Here is a 24,947-nt window from a genome sequence, read left to right on the forward strand (position 1 = left end):
CGGTCACCATTTGCCACCCTAGTTTTCAGATGGGGGAACAGTAAGGGGAGGGATTTGACTAAAGCCTCCCAGAGAACTGGTTGTGTAGACAGGCCTGGCACCTCTGCAGGGTGTCGGATTAATAGCCGGTGCTGCTTGACCAAAAAGCGTATCCCATTCGGTCTGTTGAGTGGCACATGAACGCCAGAACTTAGAACCGGGGTAAAGGAGTTCCTCTTACAAAGAAAACATTTGCAGGAATGGAGGGCATCCTGGGGTGCTCTGGCCCCCTCACCAGGTCTCCAGCATGAATCCTTTCTGGGCTCCCTCTGTGAGCTTGAATGTGGGATATGTGACCTGGGATCACTCCCACCCTGGGATCTCCATTGACATAAGAGGAGGCTGGGGCTATGGCCCTGCCAGTGACCTGGAGCTCCTTCTGCCCTTCCCCCACCACCTGGGCATGGCCCAGTGAAATGGAAACTCTTCGCCACCGCCTCCTCCCTCTGCACGTGTCCAGTTCTCCTGGAGTCTCCTGGGCTCGGGAACTTGAACTTCCCTGCCTCCTCACCTCACAGGCTCAGGTCCTATGACTCAGTCTGTTCTGAATTCTTTACCTCCCCAACAACCTACCCCAGCAGACATGTTCCTCCATCTCTGTCTTGGGCTGTGATTACCCTGGTTCCAGCCAGGCCTCTGCCTGCAGCAGGAGGCCCTCCCTGCTGCCTGCACCCCCTCCCAGCCTCCAGCCTGCTGTCCTGGGAAGGCCCCTAGGATCTTCTGAATGGCACCACGTGGGGGGGACTCTGGTCCTGGCCCACCATATCACACAGCTCCGGCAGCACGAGTCACAGAGCTGGGAATACGGCGGGAATGGTGCCCTGGCGATGGCATTCAGCAGGGGGGCAGCTTGGGTAAGAAAGGGAGAGCAGTGTGTCACCTGTTCTGCAGGAAGGCAGGACTAACTATCCAGGCAGAGGGGAGGGGTGGAGAGTGGAGACAGGAAAGGTCTCCTGGAGGAAGGAGATTTGGGCTGGGCCCTGAGGAATGTGCAGGAGCCCACCAGGTGGGCCTCCATTATAGATCCACTCTCACCAGGCCTGCACAAGGTGGGGTTCCTAGGGGCAGGCCTGGGCAAGGTGGGGTCCCTAGGGGCATACCTGGACAAAGTGGGGTTCCTAGGGGCAGGCCTGGACAAGGTGGGGTTCCTAGGCCTGCCCCCCAGTTTCCAGGAGGGCAGCGGTGGCCCCGTTGGCGGCAATCACAGCCCAAGACAGAGAAGGAGGAACATGTCTGCTGGGGTAGGTTGTTGGGGAGGTAAAGAATTCAGAACAGCTGCCAGTTTCCAGGAGGGCAGCGGTGGCCCCGTTGGCGGCAATCCTGGCCGAACCGGAGTAGCATCCAGGTGTCCCGTCTTTCTTGGCCCATTTTGGTTGGCGCCCAGAAGGGGCCGATGCAGAGGCCTGTCCCCGCGCTGAGCCCCGCAGTTCCGGGGGATGCGAGAGAGGGCGACACCGAGCAGAGCCGGGACCAGGAGTTCCCCCGCCGCCCCAGGGGGCGGGCGCGTGAGCCGCTGCCTGACGTCGGGGGCGGGTCGGCGGCCGTGACGCGAGGGGTGGGCTGTGCCGAGTCCCCGCCGGCCGGCGATTCATTCAAAAGGCGCGCAGCTGCGCGGCCGCCCGTGGGCTCGAGGAGCCGGGCTCGGGAGCTGCCGCGGGCGGCCAGGTAAGGAGGGTGCGCGCAGCTCCCCGGCCGCTGCCCCGCGGCCGGCCGGAGGGATGCGGACCCGAGCGGCGCCCGCTGCCTCCCTGGGCCCCCGAGGAAGTTCGGCGGCGCGCGGACCCCGCAGCCCCTGCCCGCGCCCCTCGCCGGCCGCCCCCGCATCCTGGGCTGGAGTCCCCGCGCCCAGACCCCCGCGTGACTGCAGGCTCGGCCCGCGCGGCGGGGCAGCTGCGGCGCGACTCGCTGGTTAAGGAGCCGGCGGGCCCGGAGACGCCCCCGGCCCGGCACACTTGAACCGAGACCAGGACCAGGTGCGGCCCAATAGGGGGTCCGAACGGTGTCAGCCCGTGACTGGGGGTGACACGGCGCGGAGGCGGCCCAGCCGGGCGCGCGAGCGGTCGGGCCACCGGCGGTGACGCGGGCCTGGCAGACACAGGCGCTCTGTGCGCGGTGCCAGGCGGAGTGCGCGGTGACCCCGCCGGGGACCCGGGGACCCCGGGAGCTGGGGCAGCGGCCTGAGCGCGGAGGGTGTGACGGGCGGGCAGGGCCGCTCGCTAACGTGAGTGTGAAGTAGGGGGGTCGGAGCCCCAAGTGCCTGCGAGACGCAGCCCTGCAATCGCTGGAGCCAACGGGCTTGTGGGTCAAGTAGGGTCCGTGCGGGTCTCCGCCTCGGGGCACCGAGAGGCGGAAAGAGGCGGGACCTCAAAACCGGCCGGCCATGGGGGGAGGGAGGAGGGGTGCCAGGCCACAGGGTCTCTCCTGGGCTGTCCTCAAGGGGGCGCCCCTAGGGAGCGCAGTTCAGGGAGGTGGGTGGACCCTTAGTGATGGGTCCTGGCGCGGGAGAGGGGGGGGGCGCCCTGGCGCGGGAGAGGGGGCCCAGGCTGGGCCGCGTCCGGTGGGGGGACACCGCCTCAGGCTCCACCTCCGGAAGGTCTGCAAGCGCGGCCCCCCTGGGCCCCTGAATCCCCCCTGGGCCCAGGCCCCGTCTCGCTCTCAGACCCCGCTCCCCCGGGCCTCAGTCTCCCCGTCTGCGCACGGAGGTGTTGAGCTGTGAATCATCACTTTGGGATCCTCTGTTGTTTTGGGGTCGCCCGCCTCGGTTCTGCCTTCCTCCCTTCAGGCAGAAAGACTGCAGTGGGGGGTGGGGGCACCCCAGGGCTATACCTGGGCAGACGCTGGCGACGTGACGGAGTTGGAGGCTCAGCCTGAAATCCTGACCCCAGACAGTGCCTCCCCTGGCCCAGGCCTCCTTTCTCCGTGTCCTGCATGAGGAGCGGGCGTGGACTTGTTGCCCGTGAGCCTTGGGGAGCTGGAGCAGGGCCCCCACCGCCACTGAGGGTCTGCCAGGCCCACGCAGGTGGAATGGGAAGCTGGCTCCCAGCCCAGGGGGGCGAGGGGCGCCTGCTGGAGGGTCTGGAAGCTCTGTCCGGCCGATCGCCTCTGGAAATGTTGGCTGCCTGCTGGTGGGGCGAGGGCGGGAGGACAGGCTGTGCGCCGCGCTTGGTGGAGCGCTCTTGTCGAATCCTCACGGTGGTTCTGAGATTCAGTGACTGTTTTTCAGAGAAGGAAACAGGCTCAGAGAAGTGACTTGCCCAAGACCACACAGTGTCAGGACTGGAATTCAGGTCTTCTGCCCCTGAAGCCTGTGCATGCCTGGGGAGGGCCACCCACCTTCCTAATGCAGGCACACCTCAGAGATTGGGGTTCGCGTCCAGGCCACCGTAATAAAGCCAGCATCTCCTTAAATGAGTCCTAATGCTTTTGCTGGTGGAGAGGCTTGCCTTTAATTTGTAAAAAACAAAAACAAAAAGCACACACATACACACAACACCTGTGAGGCACAGTAAAGGGAAGCTCAATAAAATGAGGTATGCCTGTATCTGCTCACGGCTTAGCTGGGTTTTCTTCCTTAAGCCGAGGCTGGCAAGCATGGCCGTGCCAGGGTCTGCCACTGTGAGTTCCGAGTGTGGTGTGTGTTTACACACGTCTGAAACTTTGGGGGTGGTTGGGTTATGTGGTCTTCCTGCTCTTCCTCCTCCTCCTGTCTCCCCCCAACTCCCACTCGCCAGAAAGGCCTGTCTCCTGCCTTCTGCGGCCTGCAACTGGTTTGGGGACCAGCCCACATACCTCTGAAGAGTGTCAGGAGTCGGCAGCGCAGCCCAGGCTGCAGGTGGCAAAGATAATTGAGAGTCCCCCTTGACCTTCACACTTACGAGGCCCTATCCCCTTCAGAGTTGCTCTAGGGTCACTTTCCCAAATCCATCCACGTGCTGTGGTAGGAGCAGGCTGGGGTGACATTGAGCTTGTGCCCCACCCTCTCAGGGCCTCGCCTCCTCGTTTTTCCCAGAGGCCCCTGCTAGCTCTGACCATTGCTGCTGCCTGCCCGAGAGCTGGAGCGGGGATCAGGGTGTCCCGCTGTCCTCTCTGGCATGGCTGGAGCTGTGCTTCTTGGGGCTGATCAGAATAGCTATCTTAGTCTCTTGGGGCCGAGCCTGAGTTATTTCCATCCCCAGCAATGAGGTGGAAATAGCTCAGGGCTCAGGAGCGGGAAGATGGAAGGGTTAACCAAGGGTTAACCTCCTTTTCTGGTCTTAGCCCTGATGGAGGCCCCGTCCCACCCCACCATGTTCCCTGCCCAAGCCAAACCTTTCTGGGAATTTGGGCCTCCCGGGATGATAGGAACTACAGTGAGGCCAGGCTAGGTGGCCCCAGCTGGTACTGGTGTGATAGTCTGCGTCTGGCCAAGGAGGGGAGGCTTTGAGGGGCAGGCAGCCCCCTGCCACTGCTCATCGGCCCAGCCGCATTTCACAGGGAGACTGAGGTTGAGAGAAGTGCAGAGACTTAACCGAGAACCTGACATTCTGGCTGTCACCCTCCAGGCAGGGCACCCACGTGGTTGGGGCCGGGACAGGAAGCAGGCCCGAGACACCGGCACAGAATCAGGGCTCCCCTTCTTGGGCCTGCTGTCCTTGCTTAGACTCTGTCCCAGCCTCTCCACCTCCAATTCCAGGTCCTCACACCGACAGAGCGGCCGCCCGACGGCAACTCGTACTTTTTGCCTAAAAATGCAGTCCAGACGCCATGTCCTGCCCTCGAGTCATCCTTCCCAGGCCCTTCTGAATTTTACATCTTCCCCCTCATCTCACCCACCAGATCTTGGCCCTACTCTGCCTTTGCTTTGTCTCCTTTTTCTAGAGCCCTCCTGGCCGTCAGGTTCAGCCTCAGCCCCTCACCCAGGAAGCCCTCCCCGCCCCCCGTGAGCCTCTCTTTATTGTTGTGGTCCACTTGCTAGGTGTTCCCTTCACCTCTGGGAACAGGCACAGGTGTGGGGAACTTTTAAAAAAAAATTTTATTCTTGATTCAGAGAGGAAGGGAGAGAGAAAAACATCAATGATGAGAGAGAATCATTGATTGGCCGCCCCTGCGCGCGCGCGCGCGCGCGCACACACACACACGTACCCAGAGATCGAACCCCCAACCTGGGCACATGCCCTTGACCGGAATTGAACCTGGGCCCCTTCAGTCTGTAGGCCGACGCTCTATCCACTGAACCAAAGCGGCTAGGGCCAGGTGTGGGGCACTTATGGGACTGCATGTCTAACAACCCACCCTCTCCTGCTGCCCTGTCTGTGCTGGGCAGGCCTCTGAGGGGTCCTGTGTGCTGGGGGTTGGGGTGAAGACTCAAGGCCTCCCCTGAGGGTAGGAGCAGAGGAAACTCCCTGCTGTGTGCCAGGCCCTGGGTGCAGGTATCCTCGAAGCAGCACTGACAGGGTTCCCCCTCCTTCCCAAGCTACTTAGTGGGAGCTAAGACTCAGAATTGGGGACCAGCTCTAGGCTGAGTCACAGCCACTGGTGTGGAGTCTGGCACTCAAGCTCTCGCTCAGACCTCAGGGTGTCTGACGGTTCGGTTCACTCACCCGTTTCCAAGAAGGAGCTGGTGGCTCCCGGAGAGGTTCGGGGGAGGGAGTGTTGGTGGGGCTGGCTGTTCAGCACTTGGCCTGGCTGGGTGAGGCCAGACTCCCTGGGCTCTGGGGCCAGCCCTTCTTCCAGTTTTTCCTGAGATCAGCCAGTGGGACCCACCGAGCCCCTCCCCCACTCAGGATTTGGGAACTGGGATGTGGTCTGTGGCCGAGGTCAGCACCCACTCTGTGCTGAGAGCCCTTGGGTGCGTAGGCCAGGACTTATTGCCACCAGTTGGGACTAGGGTAGCAGGGAAGACAGGAGGGAAGTGATGCTGTGTCCCTACTGTGTGCCCAGCCCTGGGATGAGGACCCCGAGGGTCTCACATCCTTAGCCTCATGCCCAGAGGGTCAGCAATCCCCTCCCGGGACAGGCAGGGAAAAGAAGGCCCAGAGAGGGGAAGGGACTTGCAAGGCCTGGTGACACTGGGACCCTAACCTAGGCTGTCTGCTGGAAGGCCAGCACTCTTTCCTGGGCCACCCTGGGAAAGATGAGAGCTCTATAAATAACCTGCCCATGTGGCCCTGAGTGTGCCCTGACTACTTGGCACAGACGGAAAGGGATGGAGGGGCCTCTGCAGCCAGCTGGAGGCAGGGTCTGAGCGTGTGGGTGGAGAGAGGAGGAAGGAGGGCACCCAGGAGGAGGGACGCGCGCTTGGAGCCGCACAGCCTCACTGTGAGCGGGAGCAGTGAGCTCAGCGAGGGACCTGCCCTCCTGGGGACCCAGCCGCCTGCATGGACTCGCCTGCCTCCCTCCCTTGGGGGCGACCACAAACAGTGATGGCCAAAGAGGCCAGGAGAGGGGGGAGGGGGAGGGGGAAGGGGAGGCCCCCCTGACAGGGAAGGCTTCCTGCTGGCGGTGGCTCCTGGGCTGAGGTCTGATTGTAGAAAGAACCACTGTCCCCAGTGAACGCTGGGTCCGCCAGCGCCCCCAGAGGCCAGCTGAGCCGGCAGTTACAGAGGAGGGAACTGAGGCTCGGAGACAGGGGCGGGTCCCGACGGCTCCGCGCCTTCACCTCCCGGCTGCGGCTCAGCCAGCGCGGAGCAGGTGCACACGGGGCGCACGGGGCCGGGAAGTGGGCACCCGGGTCTTCCTGGGGAGGCCACGGTGCCTCCACCGGCTGCTGGGCTTGATGTTGGGGTCCCTACAGCACCCTTGCCCACTCCCGCGCCACCGGGTGACCGCGGAAGGTCCCTGTCCCCAGCAACCTGCGTCGGGAGGAGCTGGAGAAGGGCGCAGGCTGGGGCTGCGGTCTCCCCTAGGCCTCACTCCCCCGCGGCCAGGTCGGCCCGGTCAGGGTGATGGAACAAGGCCTGTGCTGAGCAGGCTCGGGGCTGCCCTGGCACGTGAGTGTTCGGTGCCCGCTGTGTGGCCAGCGCGGGAGGCCAAGGTGGCTTCTCAGAGGAGGAGGTAGCAACAGCAGGACGGGAGTGCAGTGAGGTGCCCTCCAGCCCTCCCAGGCCCCTTGCCATCCTGTCTTGAGAGCCGAGCGAGACAGCCAAGAATGGCCCAGCCTCCCTGCCTGGCTTGAGCAGGAAGCCCAGGGTGCTGAGTGACGGATGGTGGCAGAGCAGGACATGCAGGAGCAGCGGGAATGCCAGGCCTGGGGGGTGTGGCTGCTGCCCGCCCCCATTCCAGGGGAGGGGCTAACCCTTGTCTCCGACCGCAGCAGCTGGGTAGGCCTGGGCTGGCTGCCTCAGCCCTTTCCTTAGGCCATTGGCTCTCAACCTTCTGGCCCTTTAAATACAGTTCCTCATGTTGTGACCCAACCATAAAATTATTTTCGTTGCTACTTCATCACTGTAATGTTGCTGCTGTTATGCATCGTCATGTAAATATCTGATCTGCAGGATGGTCTTAGGCGACCCCTGTGAAAGGGTCATTCGATGCCAAAGGGGTCGCGACCCACAGGTTGAGAACCGCTGCCTTAGCCCCCCTCAGCCCCACCCGCCCACGTCACCCACCGAGCCTCCCAGGCCTGCTGGCAGCTCTGAGGGGAGAAGCAGGCCGGCCCCGGGGGTGGGCCAGGGAGCAGGGTTAGAGGCTAGCTAGCATTGCATGGAGTCCTCACCCCAGGGTTGTGAGTGGGGACATCACGTCTGCCCAAGGCTGGGAAGGGGTGGGAATTGGGTGCTCTTCTCGCTGAGTGGCCCTGAGGCAGCCTCTGCAGGTCTCCCGGCCCCAGCCTGTCAGCAGCCCTAGGAGCTTCACCCCGGCACCTCTGCTCCCCCTCAACCTCCTCTTCCTCCCCCCCACCCTCCCCACCTCCCAGCTTCCCTGCACTTCATCCTTCTCACAGCACCTTTCCCTGGAGCTGGGACAGAGGAGAGCAGTGCAGATGAGTACAGAAGCAGAGAAACCTCAGGTGCCCAGAGGCTCCCGGGGAGGGGGCAGTGCCTTTTCCCTGAGGCCCATCTGGGTGCTGGGTGACAGCCCCCTGCCTGGCCTCGGCCACCAGGTTGGTGGAAGCCCGAGAACAGGTGCTGTGAGCCAGGCCCCGCGCTGGCTACAGGGAAGGGGCCGGAGTGAGGTGGGAAGCAGCCAGACAGACCTGAGCTCCACCCTGCGTCACCCCTTCACGCCCGCGTGAACGTACAAGCAGCCTCCATGGCTGCAGGGGTGCAAGGGGGTGCTCATCTCTCCTGTGAGGAGTGGAGTAGCACAGGGTGAGGGCCTGGCTCAGGGAACGAGGGCCGTTTACCTTCCTCGTGAGGATGGAGGATGGGAAGGAGGAGATGCCTAGCTGTCCTCGCCGCCGCCGCCGCCCACTGCGGGCACTGCCCTACTTCAGCCCCAGTTGCCAGGGAACCACCGGGCTCCTCGCTAACCTGGATTTCTCTATTGATGGGCTGCCTTTGTCTTCCCGCCTCTGGTGCAGCTGCAGCTGAGGGGGCCCAGGGGACCGTATCCAGCCGTGTTTCCAGGCAGCCCTAGCTCTGGAGGCTGCAGGGTGGTCCTCAGGCCCTAGAGCTGGGAAACAGAATCCCCCTCCCCGCCTGCCCCAGGTGGGCACCTTCCTCCACCTCCAGCTCCTTCACTTGACAGGGAGCTCTCTGAGGCACAGTTGTTCCATTCCTGCTCCTCCCCAGCTAACCCTCCTAGGCTCCCGGAGGCCCTGGGGCGGGGGCGGGGGTGGGGGGGTGGAGGTTAGCACAAGCTTCTCAACTTGGGCCGGGCTTGGTGTGACCTGGGCATTGCCTTCCCAGACCCCTCCCCCTTCCTGCACCTTCCACCTCCCAGAGCCTCCCCATGGCCAGCCCGGCACCTCCTGTGTGCCAGTCTGTGCCGAGCATTATACGTCAATAAGAGAGTCTCGTTTACACCTTACACCTGCCTATCAGTGCGTGCTGTCCGCCCCCCACAATGTGCACGTGTGCAAACTGAGGCACAGCACATGCTCATTAAGAGCCGGCTTTGTTCTGGGTCTCGCGCTGAATAGTTCACGTGAATTCCCTCATCGGCCCTCTGTGTGGTGGGGGAAGGTCCACGGCCATAGACCCAGCGAAGAGCAAGCAAGTCAGGCTGGTTCCCCCCAAGTGAGCCCAGGGGCTCAGCTCCAGGTTCAGACCCCCAGCTCACCCCCACCCGTGGCTCCTTAGGGGTCAGCCTGCTCTCTGGCCCTCCTGAGAGCGCCTGCTTTCGGTTCAGCGCCTTCTCCCCGCACGCACACCGGCCAGGCCCTGTGCTGGGGCTGGGGAAGGGGCTGGGTAAACAGGATGGTCGCGCACAGGATGAGTACTGCAGGAGGAAGTGCCTTTGAGCTGAGCTCTGAAGGAAGAGTAGGTGTTGGCCTGCTGACGGGAGGATGTTTCTGGGCAGAAGAAACAGCAGATGCCAGCGCCGGGGTAAGAGAGGCGAGTGTGGGGCACTGACAGCCGAGCCGGAGCCGCTCGGAGCAGCTGGAGTGGGTGGGGCTGGGGCCGGACCTCAGACCAGACACCTAGGCTGCAGGTGGGGCTGAGCTGGAGGCCAGGGAGGTAGGTGGTCTTGGGGTGGGCGTGAGGCCCGGAGACCTTCAGGGTTTGGTGGCGATGACGAGGTGGCTGGGGTGAGGCTGGAGAGGGGCTGGGTGCCCTGACCCCGTGGCTTCAGTTCTGGGAAAGGGGAAGCTGCCACGGCCTGGGCGGGGGCGCGGCTTCCTCCTTCTCTCTGGCCTCCGGGGTGCGCCTCCCTGGTGCTCCCTGGCCTCAAGGGCCCTCGCCCTGGTGGCTTTGTTAGTTGACCTTCTTCCAGGGAATTTCTGGGTCTAAATGTTTGGGTATTTTTGGAGGGCAGGGCGGGGCCGAGTGTGAGGAAGCCCCTGCTCCTGGGAGCCTGTTGGGTAGAGGCCTCCTGCCCCAGACGGGGCTGGGGAGGGCTTTGTGGTGAATGAGACAGCGTCCCTGCCCCGGCTGCTGTCTGGTGGGGGGGCAAACAATAGCTACAAGCAAACACATGCTTAATTACCTGCCTGGGCAGGAGGTGCCTCCGGAAAGCAGGGCCTGGGGGGAGGAACTCCCACGACCTACTTTAGGCTCCTTTTACCTCATTTAAACCTCACGACTGACAGCCGTGCCCTGGGAGGACGCTGAGGCCCCTGGAGGTGAAGTCGGGGCCTGCGTCCCCGAGGGAGTTGGTGGGGCCCCGGGGAGGAGGCTCTGCTCGGGGAGGAGTGGCCTCCAAGCTCACTTCCTTCTCTGCCCCTGGGGCCCCGAGGGCTTCTCTGCCAGGGGCAGGGGGCAGGCGGGGAGGCTCCTGGCTGTGGGCACTGCGCTTCCCAGGGCCTCGGTCTGCCCTCCTGCCCCCTCTAGGAAGCCCTGGGAGGTGCAGGCTTTGGGGAGTCACCACTGCTTGGCCTCCAGGACCAGCATGGGGTGGGGATGGAGCCTTCCCAGACCCCCACCCACCCAGGGGCTTTGGTCTGAACTTGCTTTGTGATGGAGGTTCCAGGGCTCCAGGGCTGAGATGCTGGAGTCCTGGTGGGAAGGGGGTGCTGAGGGGGGGGCAGCTGGCTGGCGGCTGCCTGACTGGGCAGGCCCTTTGGGGGCTCAGTCTGGGCTGAGTGTGGGGCTGGGGAGGCGGCTGTAAGCAGAGGCTTGGGGGCTAGACGGGGGTAAGTGCCGGTTTGGGGTAATTAGAAGGTACATAATTGGAGGGCGGCAGGGCTCGAGGCGGTGAGTGTCTGTGAATGCGCCTAAGTGGGTCCTCTCTGGTTTTACGTCTGGGCCTTTGGACCCCCATTTTGCTCCCGGAAGCCTCCAGATCACAGCTCCCTGCATGTCTGGAGATGAGCAGCTGCACAGCCCTCCCCGTGGGCTCAGGTCACCCCGCAGGGGCCAGGGGTGGGACAGGGGGTGTGCTGTTGTGCCTCTGACGTTTCATTCCTGCCCCAGCCCTCTGAGCCCACCCCAGGGACATGGAGGGGTGCTGGGTCTGGTGACCGGGCAGGGCTTTGGGACCAGCCTGAGGACTTGGGGCGCATGGGCAGCCTATGGGTTAGAGCCTATGAAGACCGGGGGGCTGGGGGGCTCGGGGAGGCGAGCTGCCCGGGTGAAGGTTCAGTGTGGGGCAGACACTAGAAAGGAAGCCTTGTGACCGAGTGAGAGGGGGCGGGGCGGGGGGGGGGAGGTCAGGGGGTGTCTGTCACCTGTTGGGTGCTGGCTGCCAGGGTGCGGCCTTCACTCTACTCTGGCCCGACATTCTGTCCCAGGTTTTCCCCTGAGCTGGCCTCGGCCGGAGCCATTGCCAGCGACCTGGAGAGTCCCTGGTGTGGCCGCTGCGCCTCCCCGCCCTCTCCCCCAGCCCCGCCTGCGAGGTCTGTGCTGGGCCCGCCCATTCAGTGAGGCCAGATCGTTGACCTCCGGTTCCTTTTCCAAGTGGGAAGCCCAGGCCACCACAGGCTGAGGGGCTCTCCCAAGGAGCTTGGGGCACCAGGCAGGGTCCCCTCAACCTGCTGGGGCCCTGGGGTAGGGACTGGCTCTCCAGTGCCACCCCCCTCAGGGTTCAGAGGCCCCACCTGGCCAGGGGCCTCTGACAAATATCCATCCTCCCCCCTCCTGAGCCTGGAAGGGCTCCTTGGGAACTTCCTCCTTTTGCCACGATCCCTCTTGTTGTCTGAGCCAGTCCTTCTGCTGTTCCCGCCCTGCCCACTGGCCGGAGGCTTCCCTCAGCCTCTCAGCCAGTGCCCATTGCACGGGCATCGCCAGTTGGCCGTTGGTCGGCCCTGTGGTGTGAGTTCCCTGAGGACAGGACCCTGTCCGTCTCGCTCGGATTCATATTATTTCCTGTGCCTGGCACACAGGAGGTGCCCAAGGGAGGAGGGAGGCTGAGCGCTGGGCACCATGACCACCCCAGGACCGCCCCCAGGTCCTTGTGGGGAAGTCAGCTGGGGGTGGACAGTGGACACATGAGAGGGCCAGGACTGATGGAGTTGGGGGTACATGCAGGAGCTCTGGGGGCCTAACCCAGCTTTGGGGATAGGTGGTGTAAAGAAGCTTCTGGAGAGATCACCTGGTATTGGGCTTTGAAGGGTGGGAGGAAGGGCCTTCTTTGAGCAGGAACAGAAGAGTGAAGGCAGCGAGCAGGAGGGGGGCATGCGCGAGGCCTGCCTATTCTGAGGGGCAGGAGCCTGAGCAGGCGGGCACGCTGTTGCAAGCTCTCTTACCCCCATCTGCAGGGATGCAGTCACAGGCTTCCTTCCTCCCAGGCCCCCTGCCCATGCCCAGGGCACCTGGCTGTTTCTGGAAGCCCGACCCCCTGGGAAGCCTCCTCCAATCTGTGCTGCCCTGGGAGGCTGGCCCCGGACAGGACACCCCCTGCTCTACTCAGGCTTGAGGGCTGAAGGCGGGTGGCAGTCAGTGTAGGCCCAGCCTCGCCAGAGCGCTGCCGGCCCAGCAGACCTCACACACTCCCATCCAGTTGTCCTGGAAGCCGGCTGTTCTCTTCCTGAGCCTCCCCTCCGTCTGCCCTAGGCGGGGGCCACAGGGCCTGAGGAGGAAGCTGAGGATGAAGCTGGGCCCTCCACCGCACTGGCCGCTGTCCTGCTTCCTTGTGGTGAGTTGGGGATGGGGCTGTGGTGGGGACACCAGAATCGCCGAGCCCTGAGCCCTGGGCCCTGAGCCCTGGGCCCGGCCCGCCGAGGAGATGGAGCCTAAAGGCTGCTAGGACCGTGCTGGGGTGCGCTTGGTTCCCGGCTCTTCCCGGGAGCCGGTCTGACCCTCGCCAGGGCCTCTTGGCCCACACTGACCCTGCTGCCGGGAGCCAGGTCTGGGCCTGAGGCGGTCCCCAGAGCCTCCTACGTAACATTCCCTCTGCCCTTCAGGACGGGTGGCTCTGCTCTGCACCTGCCACCCCCAAAGCAAAACCAGAGGACCAGGGGGTCTCCCCACAGCACAGGGTTCAGGGCAGACAGTTCACACCTGGAAAGGGAAGCAGAGGGAGCTCCCAATGGAATGGCTGGGACACGAGTAGAGACCCTTCTCTTGGGACGCTCCCGCCCTGTGTGCTGCAGGGGTGGCCTGGGTGACGGGGAGGTCACGGAGGAGGATGTGCTGCTGGAGACTCAGCCAAGGGCCCAGAATAGGAAGTGCCAGCTGCAGCGTTGGTCCCAGGGATGATGCACAGAGGCCGGCTGATGACAGGCCCAGCTGTGCTGGGGGGCAAGGCAGCAGGAAGCAGGGCGGAACTTGAGAGGAATTCGGAAGCATCCCCCCTCGTCCTGGAGGACGGAAGAGGTGTGACTCAGAGGCTGGAGGTCCTGAGCAGCCTGGCCGGGGCTTTCCGGCATTTCCAGCACAGATGTGCGCTCTCCCTCCCTGGGCAGTGGCCCTGCGGCAGGTCCGGGACGAGCAGGCTCTACCTGCCGCGTGAGGGTGAGGTTACAGAGGATCCCTGAGGCCTGGGGTCTTCAGTCCCCACTCCTGGGCATCAGGAAGCGAGTGGTGGAGAGACAGCCCAGAGGTGCCATGGCCCAGGGCTTTCTGCTCAGTGTGCCCTGCCCATTGTTCTTCCAGCTGCTGCCCTGGCCTCTGGCTATGCCAACATCAACGGCCCCTTGGCAGTGCCCACCCGGGGAGGAGCCCAACCTGGTGAGCTCACCCTGCCCATCTGCCCTATCCTAGGAAGACTCCTGAGGGCCAGGGACGGGCTTCCTGGCTTCGTTCTCACCCTTTCCCTCCCACAGGACCTGGGGCAGGGCACATTATGCAGGTCCTGCCCCCTGGGCACCTTCTCAGCCTCGTGGGGCTCTAGCCCATGCCAGTCCCACTCCCGCTGCAGCCTTCGAGGGAGGCTGGAGGCCCGGGCGGGCACAGTGACTCAAGACACACTATGTGGAGACTGCCGGCCTGGGTGAGCCATGGGGTGGGGCGTGGGAGTTCATGCCAGGTGACCAGGACTCGGGATCCTGGCCCAGCCTCACCCAGCCCCTGAGCGGGCCTCAGTCCTCCCATCTGTGAAATGGGAGGGTAAGGACCAGTGTGGGTGTCCAGTAGGAAGGAGTCCAGTCTCTTTGAGGAAAGTTCTGGGTCTCAGTGATGTCTCCCCCCCGTAGGTGGTTTGCCCCTTCAGAGGTCCCCGGTGCTCCCTGTCAGCCGTGCTCCTGGACACCTCTGGGTCCTCGCGGTTGTTATGGTGAGTGGCAGATGGGGCCTAGGGCATGTGTGGGAGGGGGTCTGGTGAGCTTGAGCCCAGGGACCCCCACAGTGTCCATCTAGGGCAGCGGGGTCCTCACTCCCTCAGCACACAGGAAGGTGAACAGCCAGGGGGAGTCCAGCAGGACGTGGTCAAATTGTTCCACTGGCTGGCTGTTGGCCCAAGTCATTCTGAGTGGCAGAGGCCACCCAGCAGGAGGGCTCCCATCCTGACCTGTCTGACCCCCATCCTCATCCCCTGAAACACACATGCAGATGAGTGTGAGCGCACATGCTTGTACACATACACACACGCACCTCCTCTTACCCGTCGGGGCAACTAACTCATGGACTAGGTCATGGGGAGGCAGGACCCAGTGTCCCTGTGCCCAGGCACGCACACAGGTGCCATCTGTTCATCCCTCTGACCCAGCAGGAGGGGTGACGGGGGATGAGGTTCTGACCACCTGTGGCCTTGCTCACGCTGACTAATCAGATGGCCAAATAGGAGGGGCTGGGGGTGAGTTGGACCTTGTTTCCCCAACATGGCAAGGCGTGGGCAGCTCTGAACACATCAGCACCCACACACGTCCACGCACACCCACGCACACATCCACGCACCCCCTGACTCGGGCCCTGGCCCCACTGTGTGATTCTGTCTGCCTCTGTCTTGCCTCCATGCCTCTGTCCTCCGTGGTGCTCAGAGCGGAGAAGGCGGACCCGACGTGGTGTGGCGGTGGCGGCAGGGGCCAGAGGCACCGGGGAGACTCGGCCGCCTGGGAACAGCACGCGGGCAGGCGGCCCCGAGGAGACGGCGGCCCCGTACGCAGTTATCGCCATCGTGCCCATCTTCTGCCTCATGGGGCTGCTGGGCATCCTGGTGTGTAACCTGCTCAAGCGGAAGGGCTACCACTGCACTGCCAACAAGGAAGTCGGGCAACAAGGAGGTGGAGGCAGCGGTGAGGCTGGCCCGGAGTCCTGGTGGGGAGGCCAGAGGGCACGGGCCGGCCCAGCTCAGCTAGCGGGCTGCCCGAGGGATCCTGCTTGGCCGGGAGGGTCTGACGGAGAGGCCTGCAGAGGGCAAGTCAGGAGGGCTTCCTGGAGGTGCTGCATGTGGGCCACTGACCAGGTAGAAGGGAGGATGCGGTGGCTCGAGGTGGTGACGGATAGAGCAGGTTAAGTGGCTGTAGTGGGATTCCCGCTTGGGGTGCAGCCATGCCTGGCTGAAGGGGTCTGAACTCTTCAGGGCTATAGTGTGTGTGTGGTTCGAGGGTCTGACCTCCTACTCAATCCTCAAAGTGACCTCTGACCTGAAGGGCAGCTGTCCTGGGCAGGCACCAGGCGAGGCTTGGGTTTCCAGGCTGTGGTTTGAGCTATGAGTCCTGGACCAAAGGGAGACAGACGTGTGTTTCTCCTACCCCCACCCCCGGGCCCTAGGCCCCTTGTCTCCTCCCCACACCCCACTCTACCCGAAGGCCAGGAGGGCGTGTGCACATATATTGCCCATAGGAGCCTTATGGCCAAGTTGAGATTGAAACGGCACCTCCTGTGCCAGTGCCTCAAGCTGCCTGGGCCTGGCCAGAGCCCTTCCCAACTCCTGACGATAAAGTCTGGGGGGGCAGGATGGAGACCGGAGCTTTGGGCCTGGTAACTCGGGCCACCTCACCTGGGACTCCCTTGTTTTCCAAGCTCAGGACTAACTAACTGCTGGCTGATTTCGGTACAAGTCCTAGGACAGTGATGGCGAACCTATGACACGTGTGTCAGAGGTGACACGCAAACTCATTTTTTTGGTTGATTTTTCTCTGTTAAATGGTATTTAAATGTATAAAATAAATATCAAAAATATAAGTCTTTGTTTTACTGTGGTTGCCAATATCAAAAAATTTCTATATGTGACACGGCACCAGAGTTAAGTTAGGGTTTTTCCAAATGCTGTCCTAGGAGCTGTTTGCTGCTGGCCCAGGATTGAGCACGTGGCCCATTTTCATGCCTTTGAGGCTTGGGCCCTAAGCTGGCCAAGCGCCCTCAGTTAGCTTATAGACAGGAGGGTGTGCGGGGAGGTAACAGGCCTGGGATTGGCAGTGTCTGCAGGAGGTGTTGGCTGAGGGGGGAGAGGGCAGGCCCCAGAAGCGCTGCCCCGACCCTCACTCTCCCTGCAGGAACGGTGGAGTTCAGTTGGGCCTGACACTGCTCAGCACCAGGGCTTTGGGTGCAGGGAGCAGTGATGCTGAGCAGTGAGGATGATAAGGGGCTTCTCAGAGCTGCGGACTGAACGGGTTTGTAAACGCCCAGGCTTGGAGCCCAGCACCTAGGAAGGCTTGGTGCGCCCTCTGCTGCCACGTGTTGGTATAGCTCCAGAGTCTGGGGCTCCACCCTCCTCACTTCCCCAGAATCACAGTCCTCTTCTGACCCCAGGGAACAACCCCGCCTACGGGGCTGAAGACGCCAACGAGGACACCATCGGGGTCCTGGTGCGCCTGATCACGGAGAAGAAAGGTGAGGAGAAGGCCTGACTATCCCTGTGCCCAGGAGAGGAGGGTCTCCTCTCAGAGCCTGCGAGGCAGCCTCAGGGGTCACCGGGCCAGCCTCCCCTCTCTGACCTGTGTGATGGATGGTGGTGCCCCCTCCCCCCCTATTCTTGCCTGATTGGGGAGGTGTGGGGGGGGGGGGGAAGGCACGTGCCCCAGGCAGGGAGGGGATGGCAGGTAGGTCAGGGGATTGGTACTGAGACAAGGGGTCCTGGGGGAGTGCCCCACATGGCCCAGAGCCGGGTTCTGACTTCAGCTGCCCACAGAGAATGCAGCGGCCCTGGAGGAGCTGCTGAAGGAGTATCACAGCAAACAGCTGGTACAAACCAGCCACCGGCCTGTGCCCAGGTGAGTGGGCAGGTGGTAAGGGGAGCCCATAACCAGCTAATCAGCCCACTTCCTGGGGATTCACCACCTGGGGATGCTCCCTCTCCTGTCACCTCAATACCCTTCACCACCTTCTGTGGTCTCCTGGTCCTGGTCTGCCCTCGTGACCACTGCCACCTGTGCCCTCCATAGGCTGCCGCCCGGACCCAGCATGCCGTACATCTGCCCACACTACCACCACCTCCACACCGTGCAGGGCCTGGCCTCGCTCTCTGGCGTCTGCTGCTCCCGTTGTAACCAGAAGTGGCCCGAGGTGCTGCTGTCCCCTGAAGCTGCGGCCGCTACCACTCCCACTCCCAGATTCCTGCCCAACCCAGCCAGGGCGCCCAAGGCCAGCGCCAAGGCCGGACGCCAGGGCGAGATCACTATCTTGTCTGTGGGCAGGTGAGGTGGGCACAGACGAAGCAGGATCAGGGAGAGACGACAGCCAGGGTGGGAGTGCGGGGCAGCAGGGCCCCAGGTTGAGCCCCAGATACCTTGCCTGGTGACGCCCCACCTCCCTTCCTGGCCTCAGGTGCCTCTGGGCAGTGGGGTGACCAGGGGTCTGCTCAGCGATGCTCTCACATGGAGCCCTGGGTCCCTGAGGCAGGATCCTGGCTACTGGTCACACCTGGGGCCCCTCAGGCCAAGGGCCTGTCTACCTGAAAACTAGGGTTGGGGGCTCATCTGTGGATAAAAGGGTGTGGGAAGGGCTCAGGCTCTGACCAATGAACCTGCTGCCTTCTCTGCTTCGGGGTTCTTCCTCTAATCGGGGGATGATTGCACCACCTCTCTTCACAGGTTCCGCGTGGCCCGAATTCCTGAGCAGCGGACAAATTCATGGGCCTCTGAGGTGAAGACCATCACGGAGGTTGGGCCCTCAGTGGGTGATTTCACTGACTCCCCACAAGCTGGCCACCCCACTGAGCAGCGGGCACTCCTGGGAAGTAGTGGAAGCCATACTAAGTGGCCAAAGCCCCCAGCAGAGAAGAAGGCCGAGGTGAGGGCCACAGAGAGAAGTGTCTGCCCTGCCTGCAGATGGGGCAGGGGTGGAGGTGCAGGGACTCCTGGGCAGGGGCCACTTTCCTGGAGCCTCAGCTCTGACCAGTCATTCTGTCCCCCAGGAGAGCCGCTATGTGGTCCGGCTAAGTGAGAGCAACCTGGTCATCTGAGGGCACCGCAGCCCTGTCCTGGGAGGTTCGAAGGCTTCCTGGAGGAGGTCGAGCTGCAGCTGGGCCTGCAAGGATCCAGAAGCAGTGGCCCAGCAGACAAAACGGCAAGCCTGGAGGTGGCAGTGTCTGCCCCAGCGAGGAGGCCGTGGCAGGCGCAGTCACAGGAGCTAGTTGAAAGCCCACCCGTCTCTGCCACCCAGTTCCTTCCCTGCAGGATGCCCTGACCCTGTGCCCTGGTCAGATCCTGGGACCCGTAAGATCCTCTGTGCCACCAGGAGGCCAGGCCGTGATGATGGGAGGGGCCCTCTGCTTGGCACCCCTGGCCCCACCCTTGGTAATTAGCCACCTCCTGCCTCTGTCCAGGGCCCCAGAGCAGATGTGCCTCCCCTCCTCTCCCAGCAGGACCTGTGCAGGGGAGGGGCAACAAAATGCCACGGGCAGGGAGTCTGAATCCCTGGGTTCTAATCCCTGGCAAGTCCCTGGCCGTCTCTGGGTCCCCCTTTTTCTGACTGTGAAGTCTCAGTGCCCAGGGCCTCTCCAGCTCCCTGCGGGCTCTGGGCTGTGCTGTGGGTGCGAGCTCACCTCCTTGCCGCCCCTCCCGCTAGTCGCTTCATCTGGCCCCATTTTTGCTGCTTCCAGGGCCTCCGCCTTCAAGGCCCCCATGGGGCTGCCCATCCACAGCTCTGCCCACAGAAGGGGCTGAATGCATGTGCCTGCCTCCGACCTGCTGTTTTTATTTATTCAAATTGATAAAACAGACCTGACCTGGGTGGGGCCCAGCCACCCCCACGATATCAGGAGCTTTCGGGGAGGGTGTGTGACAGGCTGAGAGGCACCTCTGCCTTAGGTGGTCTGTGTCCCTGTGGTGTTGGTGTGTCTGTCCCTTAGTGTGGGCAGTGCGGGCAACTGCCCTGCCCGTCTCCACCCTGGCTCAGCAACCTGGTTATTTATGTGGGCTGTGCAGGCACGGGCCCCACTGTTGCCCCATTTCTTATTTATTGAAACTGTGCTGTTGTCCTGTCCTGCGTCTCCAGCCCCATCCATTTGTTGAATAAAAGGTGGGCGAGTTGTGTCATGAGGAGCTTCTTGTCCCTGTGCCTCTTCCCAGGTCGTCAGTCCATTCCCTGAATCTGTCAGGCACTGTGTGTGGCACAGGCCATGCCCCCTCGAGGGGCCTTCTCACTGGCAGCCGGTGAAGTGGGGCCGGGGGTGACCCCTCACTCCATCTGGTTCTCACTGAAGTCCTCTGGGCAGTGCCATCCAGCGGAATATAGTGTGTGTCATGTATGTAATTTAAATTTTTCTAATAGCCACATTTTAAAAAGTAAAAAAAAAAAGCAGGTGAAGTTAATTTTAATATCAATAATGCATTCTATTTAACTCAGTATACGTCTAAAATATTTTCATTTCAATATACAGTCATTATAAAAATTGTGAATGAGCCACTAATACTTTTGCTTTGAAAGCTGGTGTTTTACATTTAAACCACATCTTATGAACCAGTGTATTTCAAAGGCTCCGATAGCCACCTGTACTAGTGGCTGGTGGCTCTGTACTGGACACAGCTCTAGAGGAAGTGGAGCCTGGAAGACAATGTGGTAAGACATACTGGGAGCTGGGTAATGTGGAAGGGGAAGCGTGCGCCACAGAGAGGCAACAGCGTATGCACAGGCCAGCCATCAACAGAAATGAGGAGTTGGAGCGGCTGGAAGTAGAACCATCTTGCCAGGTGTGGAGACCGGGTGGGGTGGGCATTAGAAGGCAGTCCGTGGGCTCTCGGAAGCTATCAGCCGTATCCCAGGGACCCCAAGGAGCTCCTAAAGCATGTAGGAGGGGGAAGGGCACGGTCAGCCTGTTCTTGGGTGGGGGAGCTGCAGGAGCGCAGGTTCCACAAGGAAGCTGTTGCCAACATCCAGGCAAGAGATGGTGGAGGCGGAGCTGCGTGGGTGATAGAAACAGATGGGTCCAGTAGATTCCTAGGACAGACCGCCAGGGCTTGGTGATGGGATGCAGGTTCAGGGATTAGGGACAGCTGGGTGGGTAAAGAGGCGCAGTAGTCCTGAGTGTCCTGAGTCATCTGGAGAGAACATCTGGAAGCACTCAGGTAGGCATTGCTACCAGTACTAGCCTGGGCTGGGGTGGGTGGGGGGGACATGTTCCAGGGAGAGGGCTCAGGGCACTGCTGGGCTGCTCCAGGGCACTGGCAAGGTGGGAGGAAAGCGGGAAAGTGCAGTACCCCGGAAGGGGAATGGGAGACGGTGCACAAGGCCAGGTGCTGCTGCTGCTGTGGAGTCAGGAAGAAGGCAGGGTCCGTGTTAGTAGACCAGGGATGTGGCTGGCGTCATCTCAAGGGCATGGCGAGAGCAGGGCCAGGCTGAGTGGGCTGAGCTCCCCGCAGCAGCCTGACTGTGCCAGGCCAGGGGTGGTGAGACCCTAAGACTCCTGGGAGAGAGCTAACAGGAAAGAGGCCCAGGAGTGTGGAGGGGACGCCTGCGGGCCTTTCTACTGGGCAGCAGCCTTGCAGGGCCTGGCCTGGCTGCTTCAGAGAAAGCTCTGCCCTTAAGGGGAGGCTGGTGGACGTGCCTTGAGATTCCAGCTCTCCCCACCTCTCGCGGGGCCTCCCAGTGGGCAGGAAAGGAAGGGCACCTCTGCGGAGCCAGGGGACAAAGCTCTAGGAGAGGGAAGGAAGGAGACGGGGGCTGGACAACAGGAGGAACTGTCTGGAGCACCAAAGGCTGTCAGACTCTGGGACAGGGTGTCCGTTGTGGGGGGCTAGCAGGCATCACCGTGCAGCCAAGGACGGTCCCTCCTTATTTGCCAGCTGTTGGCTGTATCTCAGGATCTAGCTTTTCAGTGTCTCTTCAGCCACCCAACTCCGTTCCACCTGGGACTCAGCCCCACCGGGTGAGGGTGAGGCCGAGGCCGTGCCTTCTAGATGCCCTCTCGCCTGGGGTGAGGCACATCCAGGATCAGCCAGGGTGGAAACTGAGAAAGGGCTTCCCAGGCCAGGTAAGGGACACTCCCACTTTGGTGCCAGGACCTGGGGTAACAAACACTGCTTCCCTCCAGACCCCCCAGTTGTCTGCATGCTAGAAGGTAAGAGGTGTGGCTGGGCCAGTTTCTTTACCTGTCCTTCGGGGACGTTGAGGCTAGCTCCCAGGGGCGAAGAGGGCCTGAGGTCAGGGAGGGCTGTGTCTGAGGCTCCTGGCCTTCAGGAGCTCCTTCCCCCAAACGTAGATGTATCAGACCCAGAATTTAGGGTCTTTTCTGGGCTGAATGATCACAGTTTCTTTGCTTGCAAATATAACTCCCCTATGAGAAAGTCCTTGCTCTTCCGTTCCCAAATAGAGGCAGCACCCCATCCTCGCCCTCCCCCCTGGAAGCTCTTCTGGCTTGTCCCCTCTAAATCCTGATGGCCTTGCCAGCTGTTGAGCTCACGGCTGGCTCAGGCCACTGGCAGGGACGGGACCTGGAGGACAGGGTGGGTGCTGGGCTGACCGTTTATCGACCCACACCCTTTCCTGCAGGGTCAGAATGTGGGTGCTGGGCCGTTCTCTGCCTCCCTGCCTGCTCTGGGCCCTCAGCCCTGCCACTGGGACCTGCAGCCAAGTTCCTGGGGAAAAGCCCCTTCCTGCCCTGGAGAGCTGCTGTGACAGCCTGGCACTGCCTGTGGGCAGAGGTGCTCACCACGTGAGCACAGGAGGGGAAGCTGGGGATGGTGCGATGGTGGCAGAGTGAGGCTGTGGAAAAGGCTGAAGAGGTGTCTGAGTTGTAATTACAGCCCAGTGTGAGCCAGGTCAGTTAGCCAACCTGGGCCTGTTTTCTCTCCAGTGGAAGAGGTTGAGTGCTTGGAGGCTAGGAGAGCGTAGATCTGTGGGGGGCCAGGCCCTGGAAGGAAATGGTGGCCACAATGACCAGGAAGAGAAGGCCCGACCTGGACTGGGGTAGTGGCTTTGCCCAGAAGGGAGACAAGAGTGAAATGTTTAGGATGCAGAACTGTCAGCACTTGATGAACACTTGGATGGTGACCACGTACCTTCCTTGGTTTCCCACCTGACAGACTGGCCCTTTAAGCAAGTCAGGCATCGCCTCCTCTGGGGTGGTGCCTGGAATGTGGAGCTGACTATGGTGAGTTCAACTCTGCCCTCCCCAGCTGTCACCGTGGTCAGGGTACTTACCCCCCTGAGCCGTCCCTCCCGAGGACAGGCCTAACAGGACTCACTTCCCATCATGTTGTGAGGATTCTGAGTTACCAGGCATCACGTGCGGCACCAGCCACGTAAGTGAGCACACAGATGTCAGCCTTCATCATCCCTGGCTTCCCTGTGCTTCTGTAGGACACACCTTTGTCCAGGTGCTGATGGCCACTACCCAGCCCCTCAGCAGTGAGTCCAGGGCAGCCCCTGTGCCTGCAGGGAGATGCAGCACAGGTGTGGCCTGCCTGTGAGAACAAGTTTACGACCAACTTGGGAAGAAGCCAGGGACTCACTGGCCAGGAGGTGGTCTGTGTCCCCTGCCCCAATAACCACCAGCCTGGTCACCCCCGACTTTTTTGGGAAACTTTTTTTTAATAGTTATTGAATGTTCTACAGCTTACAGTAAATATCATAGTTACAAATTCTTGGCTTCAATCTTTCAGAATGATCACTATCTGATCAAAACAAAACAAAATCCCAAAAGAATCCAAAACCAAACCAAACCAGATTTACACTTCATATACACAAGCGAGGCCATGGGGCTTTCCCATCTTTGCACTCCAGGCTGTGTTTTGAAAACACCTATAAGTTCTTTGATCAACTACTTGGAAGACACTGGTCAAAGGTTTATTATTATTATTTTAAATGTTTTTCCTTTTAAAATGTGAATTCCAATAAAATTTAAAAATCAGATTCCAACCTGTAGATTAAAATGAATTAAAAAATACAAAATCATATACAATACTCTCACAGGGATGTTACATGCCATGAGAACAGGTGATATGAAACAGGAGAGGGGGACAGGCCCTGGGCCTTTAAAGGTCATTACAACTCCAAGTTGCTAGAGGCCTGGTCTGGCCTCCCCTTGGTGAGGAGAAGCTCAAGTCCCACCCTAGATGCACACAATCTGCTGACCCACGAAGGTGGTCTCTGGGCAGTCCCACTCTTCCCGATTCTCAGGCTGGAGGAAGGCTGGAGCCTGCAGATGCTGGTCTTGCTGGGGTCCAGCTCAAAGATGATTTCACCCATTTGACTCCCAGGGGCTGGTACTTATCTGCAAAGCTGTTCTATCTGTTCTCTCCGGGAAGGAAAACACCCCTGTACCAGGAGCTGGAATGGGTACGGGTCTCACCGCCACACAAGGAGCCTAGGGACTACGGGTGCCGCCACAGGAGAGCAAGCGCTCTAGTTTCCCTTCAGGCTTTGGGACAGCCAGTCCTAACTCCTGTGTGTCTCACTTGGCCACTGGGCTGGATGCAACAGCATGCAAGACAAAGTGCCCACCAAAGAAGCTGAGTGAGTGGGATCGAGTCTGGTTCGAGCGAGGTTGGCTATGGAATGTTGAAGCTGGCCTGCCAGAAATTTTGACGGCTGGGCCCTGGAACCAAGTAATGCCTAATTTCAGAAATGAGTTCTCTAGGAGGGGACCATGGACAGGTGAAGGACAGACCCTGCAGCAGCCTGGCCTGCCCGTGGAGCCTGAGCTCTCAGGGGCTCAGGTGTGGAATCTGATGTTAGCCTGGCTGAGTTTTACTGTGATCCTGCTTCCCGCCTGCCCACTCCACTGCCTGACCTAACCCCTCTGGATTGCTAAGCTTGGCATGTGGCTGAATACCACATCCCCTGCCGTGATGCGGTAGAATGCAGGATGGAAAAGTAGAGCTGCCACACACTTTCAACTGCAATCGAGGAGAAATGCCACGGTGAGATCCAAGGTATTCTAGTCAGAGTGCTGTGCCCAAGACCCAAGCCTTCTCGGCCCTCCCGCTCGGGCCATGGAGCAGAGCTGAGGAATCTGACATGCAGGGCTCCAGGCCTGGCTAAGCCAGGGCCTTGCTAAGACTGGCCTAGTCCTGTCTGCACACCACCTCCAGAACTTGGTGACCAAGAGGCTTGCCTACTTTATGTCCCACGATTCACTTCTGGAGGCCACACAGAACAAAGCAAGCTCCTCCAAAGAAGCACCCCCAGACCTCTAGAAGTAGATACCTAAAACTTGGAACAACTTGGGTGGCCAGAGGTAAGAGTTGGGTAAGGAGTCAGGACTCTGCACCGTCTCTAGGTCCTGGTCCTCAGCCCTGGGACAGACAGGAAGCCATCCCTTCCTCACCCTGCCACTCAGACCGCAGGTGCCAGCAGGAAGAGCAGAGGATCTGAAGAGTTCAAGTGTTGGCTCTTTCTCTTGAGCTCTGTGACCTTTGGCAAGTCTTAAGACTTCTGAGACTTAGTTTTAAGATGAGTAATTTGGCAATCAATGTCAAAGTACTTTGTACATGAAAACACTCTGGACAGGTGTATGTCCTTGTTCAATATTTAGGGAAGGGGATATCACTTTAGGATCATTACCAGGAGAGAGAGGAGCAGCAATTGTCCTGTCTCATGGGGGAGACATTTTTAAAACATTTTCAAAAT

At 61.1% G+C, this 24,947-nt stretch overlaps 1 protein-coding gene across 1 annotated transcript; it reads left to right on the top strand.

Moving 5' to 3' along the window:
* Nucleotides 1-1,573: 1,573 nt before the first annotated feature.
* Nucleotides 1,574-19,786, top strand: RELT (RELT TNF receptor). Its single transcript, XM_081098643.1, has 11 exons — nucleotides 1,574-1,704; nucleotides 12,612-12,693; nucleotides 13,653-13,727; nucleotides 13,823-13,989; nucleotides 14,192-14,271; nucleotides 14,975-15,229; nucleotides 16,689-16,769; nucleotides 17,068-17,149; nucleotides 17,321-17,572; nucleotides 17,969-18,167; nucleotides 18,292-19,786. Exons 2-11 carry the CDS (start codon nucleotides 12,646-12,648, stop codon nucleotides 18,337-18,339), a joined length of 1,287 nt encoding a protein of 428 aa, XP_080954769.1. The 5' UTR covers nucleotides 1,574-1,704; nucleotides 12,612-12,645; the 3' UTR covers nucleotides 18,340-19,786.
* Nucleotides 19,787-24,947: the final 5,161 nt, after the last annotated feature.

This window comes from Myotis nattereri (assembly GCF_964212035.1).
Source record: "Myotis nattereri genome assembly, chromosome: 9".
In the NCBI taxonomy this organism is placed as follows: domain Eukaryota; kingdom Metazoa; phylum Chordata; class Mammalia; order Chiroptera; family Vespertilionidae; genus Myotis; species Myotis nattereri.

Coding starts and splice junctions, on each gene's coding strand:
- RELT (XM_081098643.1), top strand. CDS start 12,646: ATGAAGCTGGGCCCTCCACCGCACTGGCCGCTGTCCTGCTTCCTTGTG. Junction 16,770..17,067: donor CCTGATCACGGAGAAGAAAG/GTGAGGAGAAGG, acceptor AGCTGCCCACAG/AGAATGCAGCGGCCCTGGAG. Junction 17,150..17,320: donor AGCCACCGGCCTGTGCCCAG/GTGAGTGGGCAG, acceptor TGCCCTCCATAG/GCTGCCGCCCGGACCCAGCA.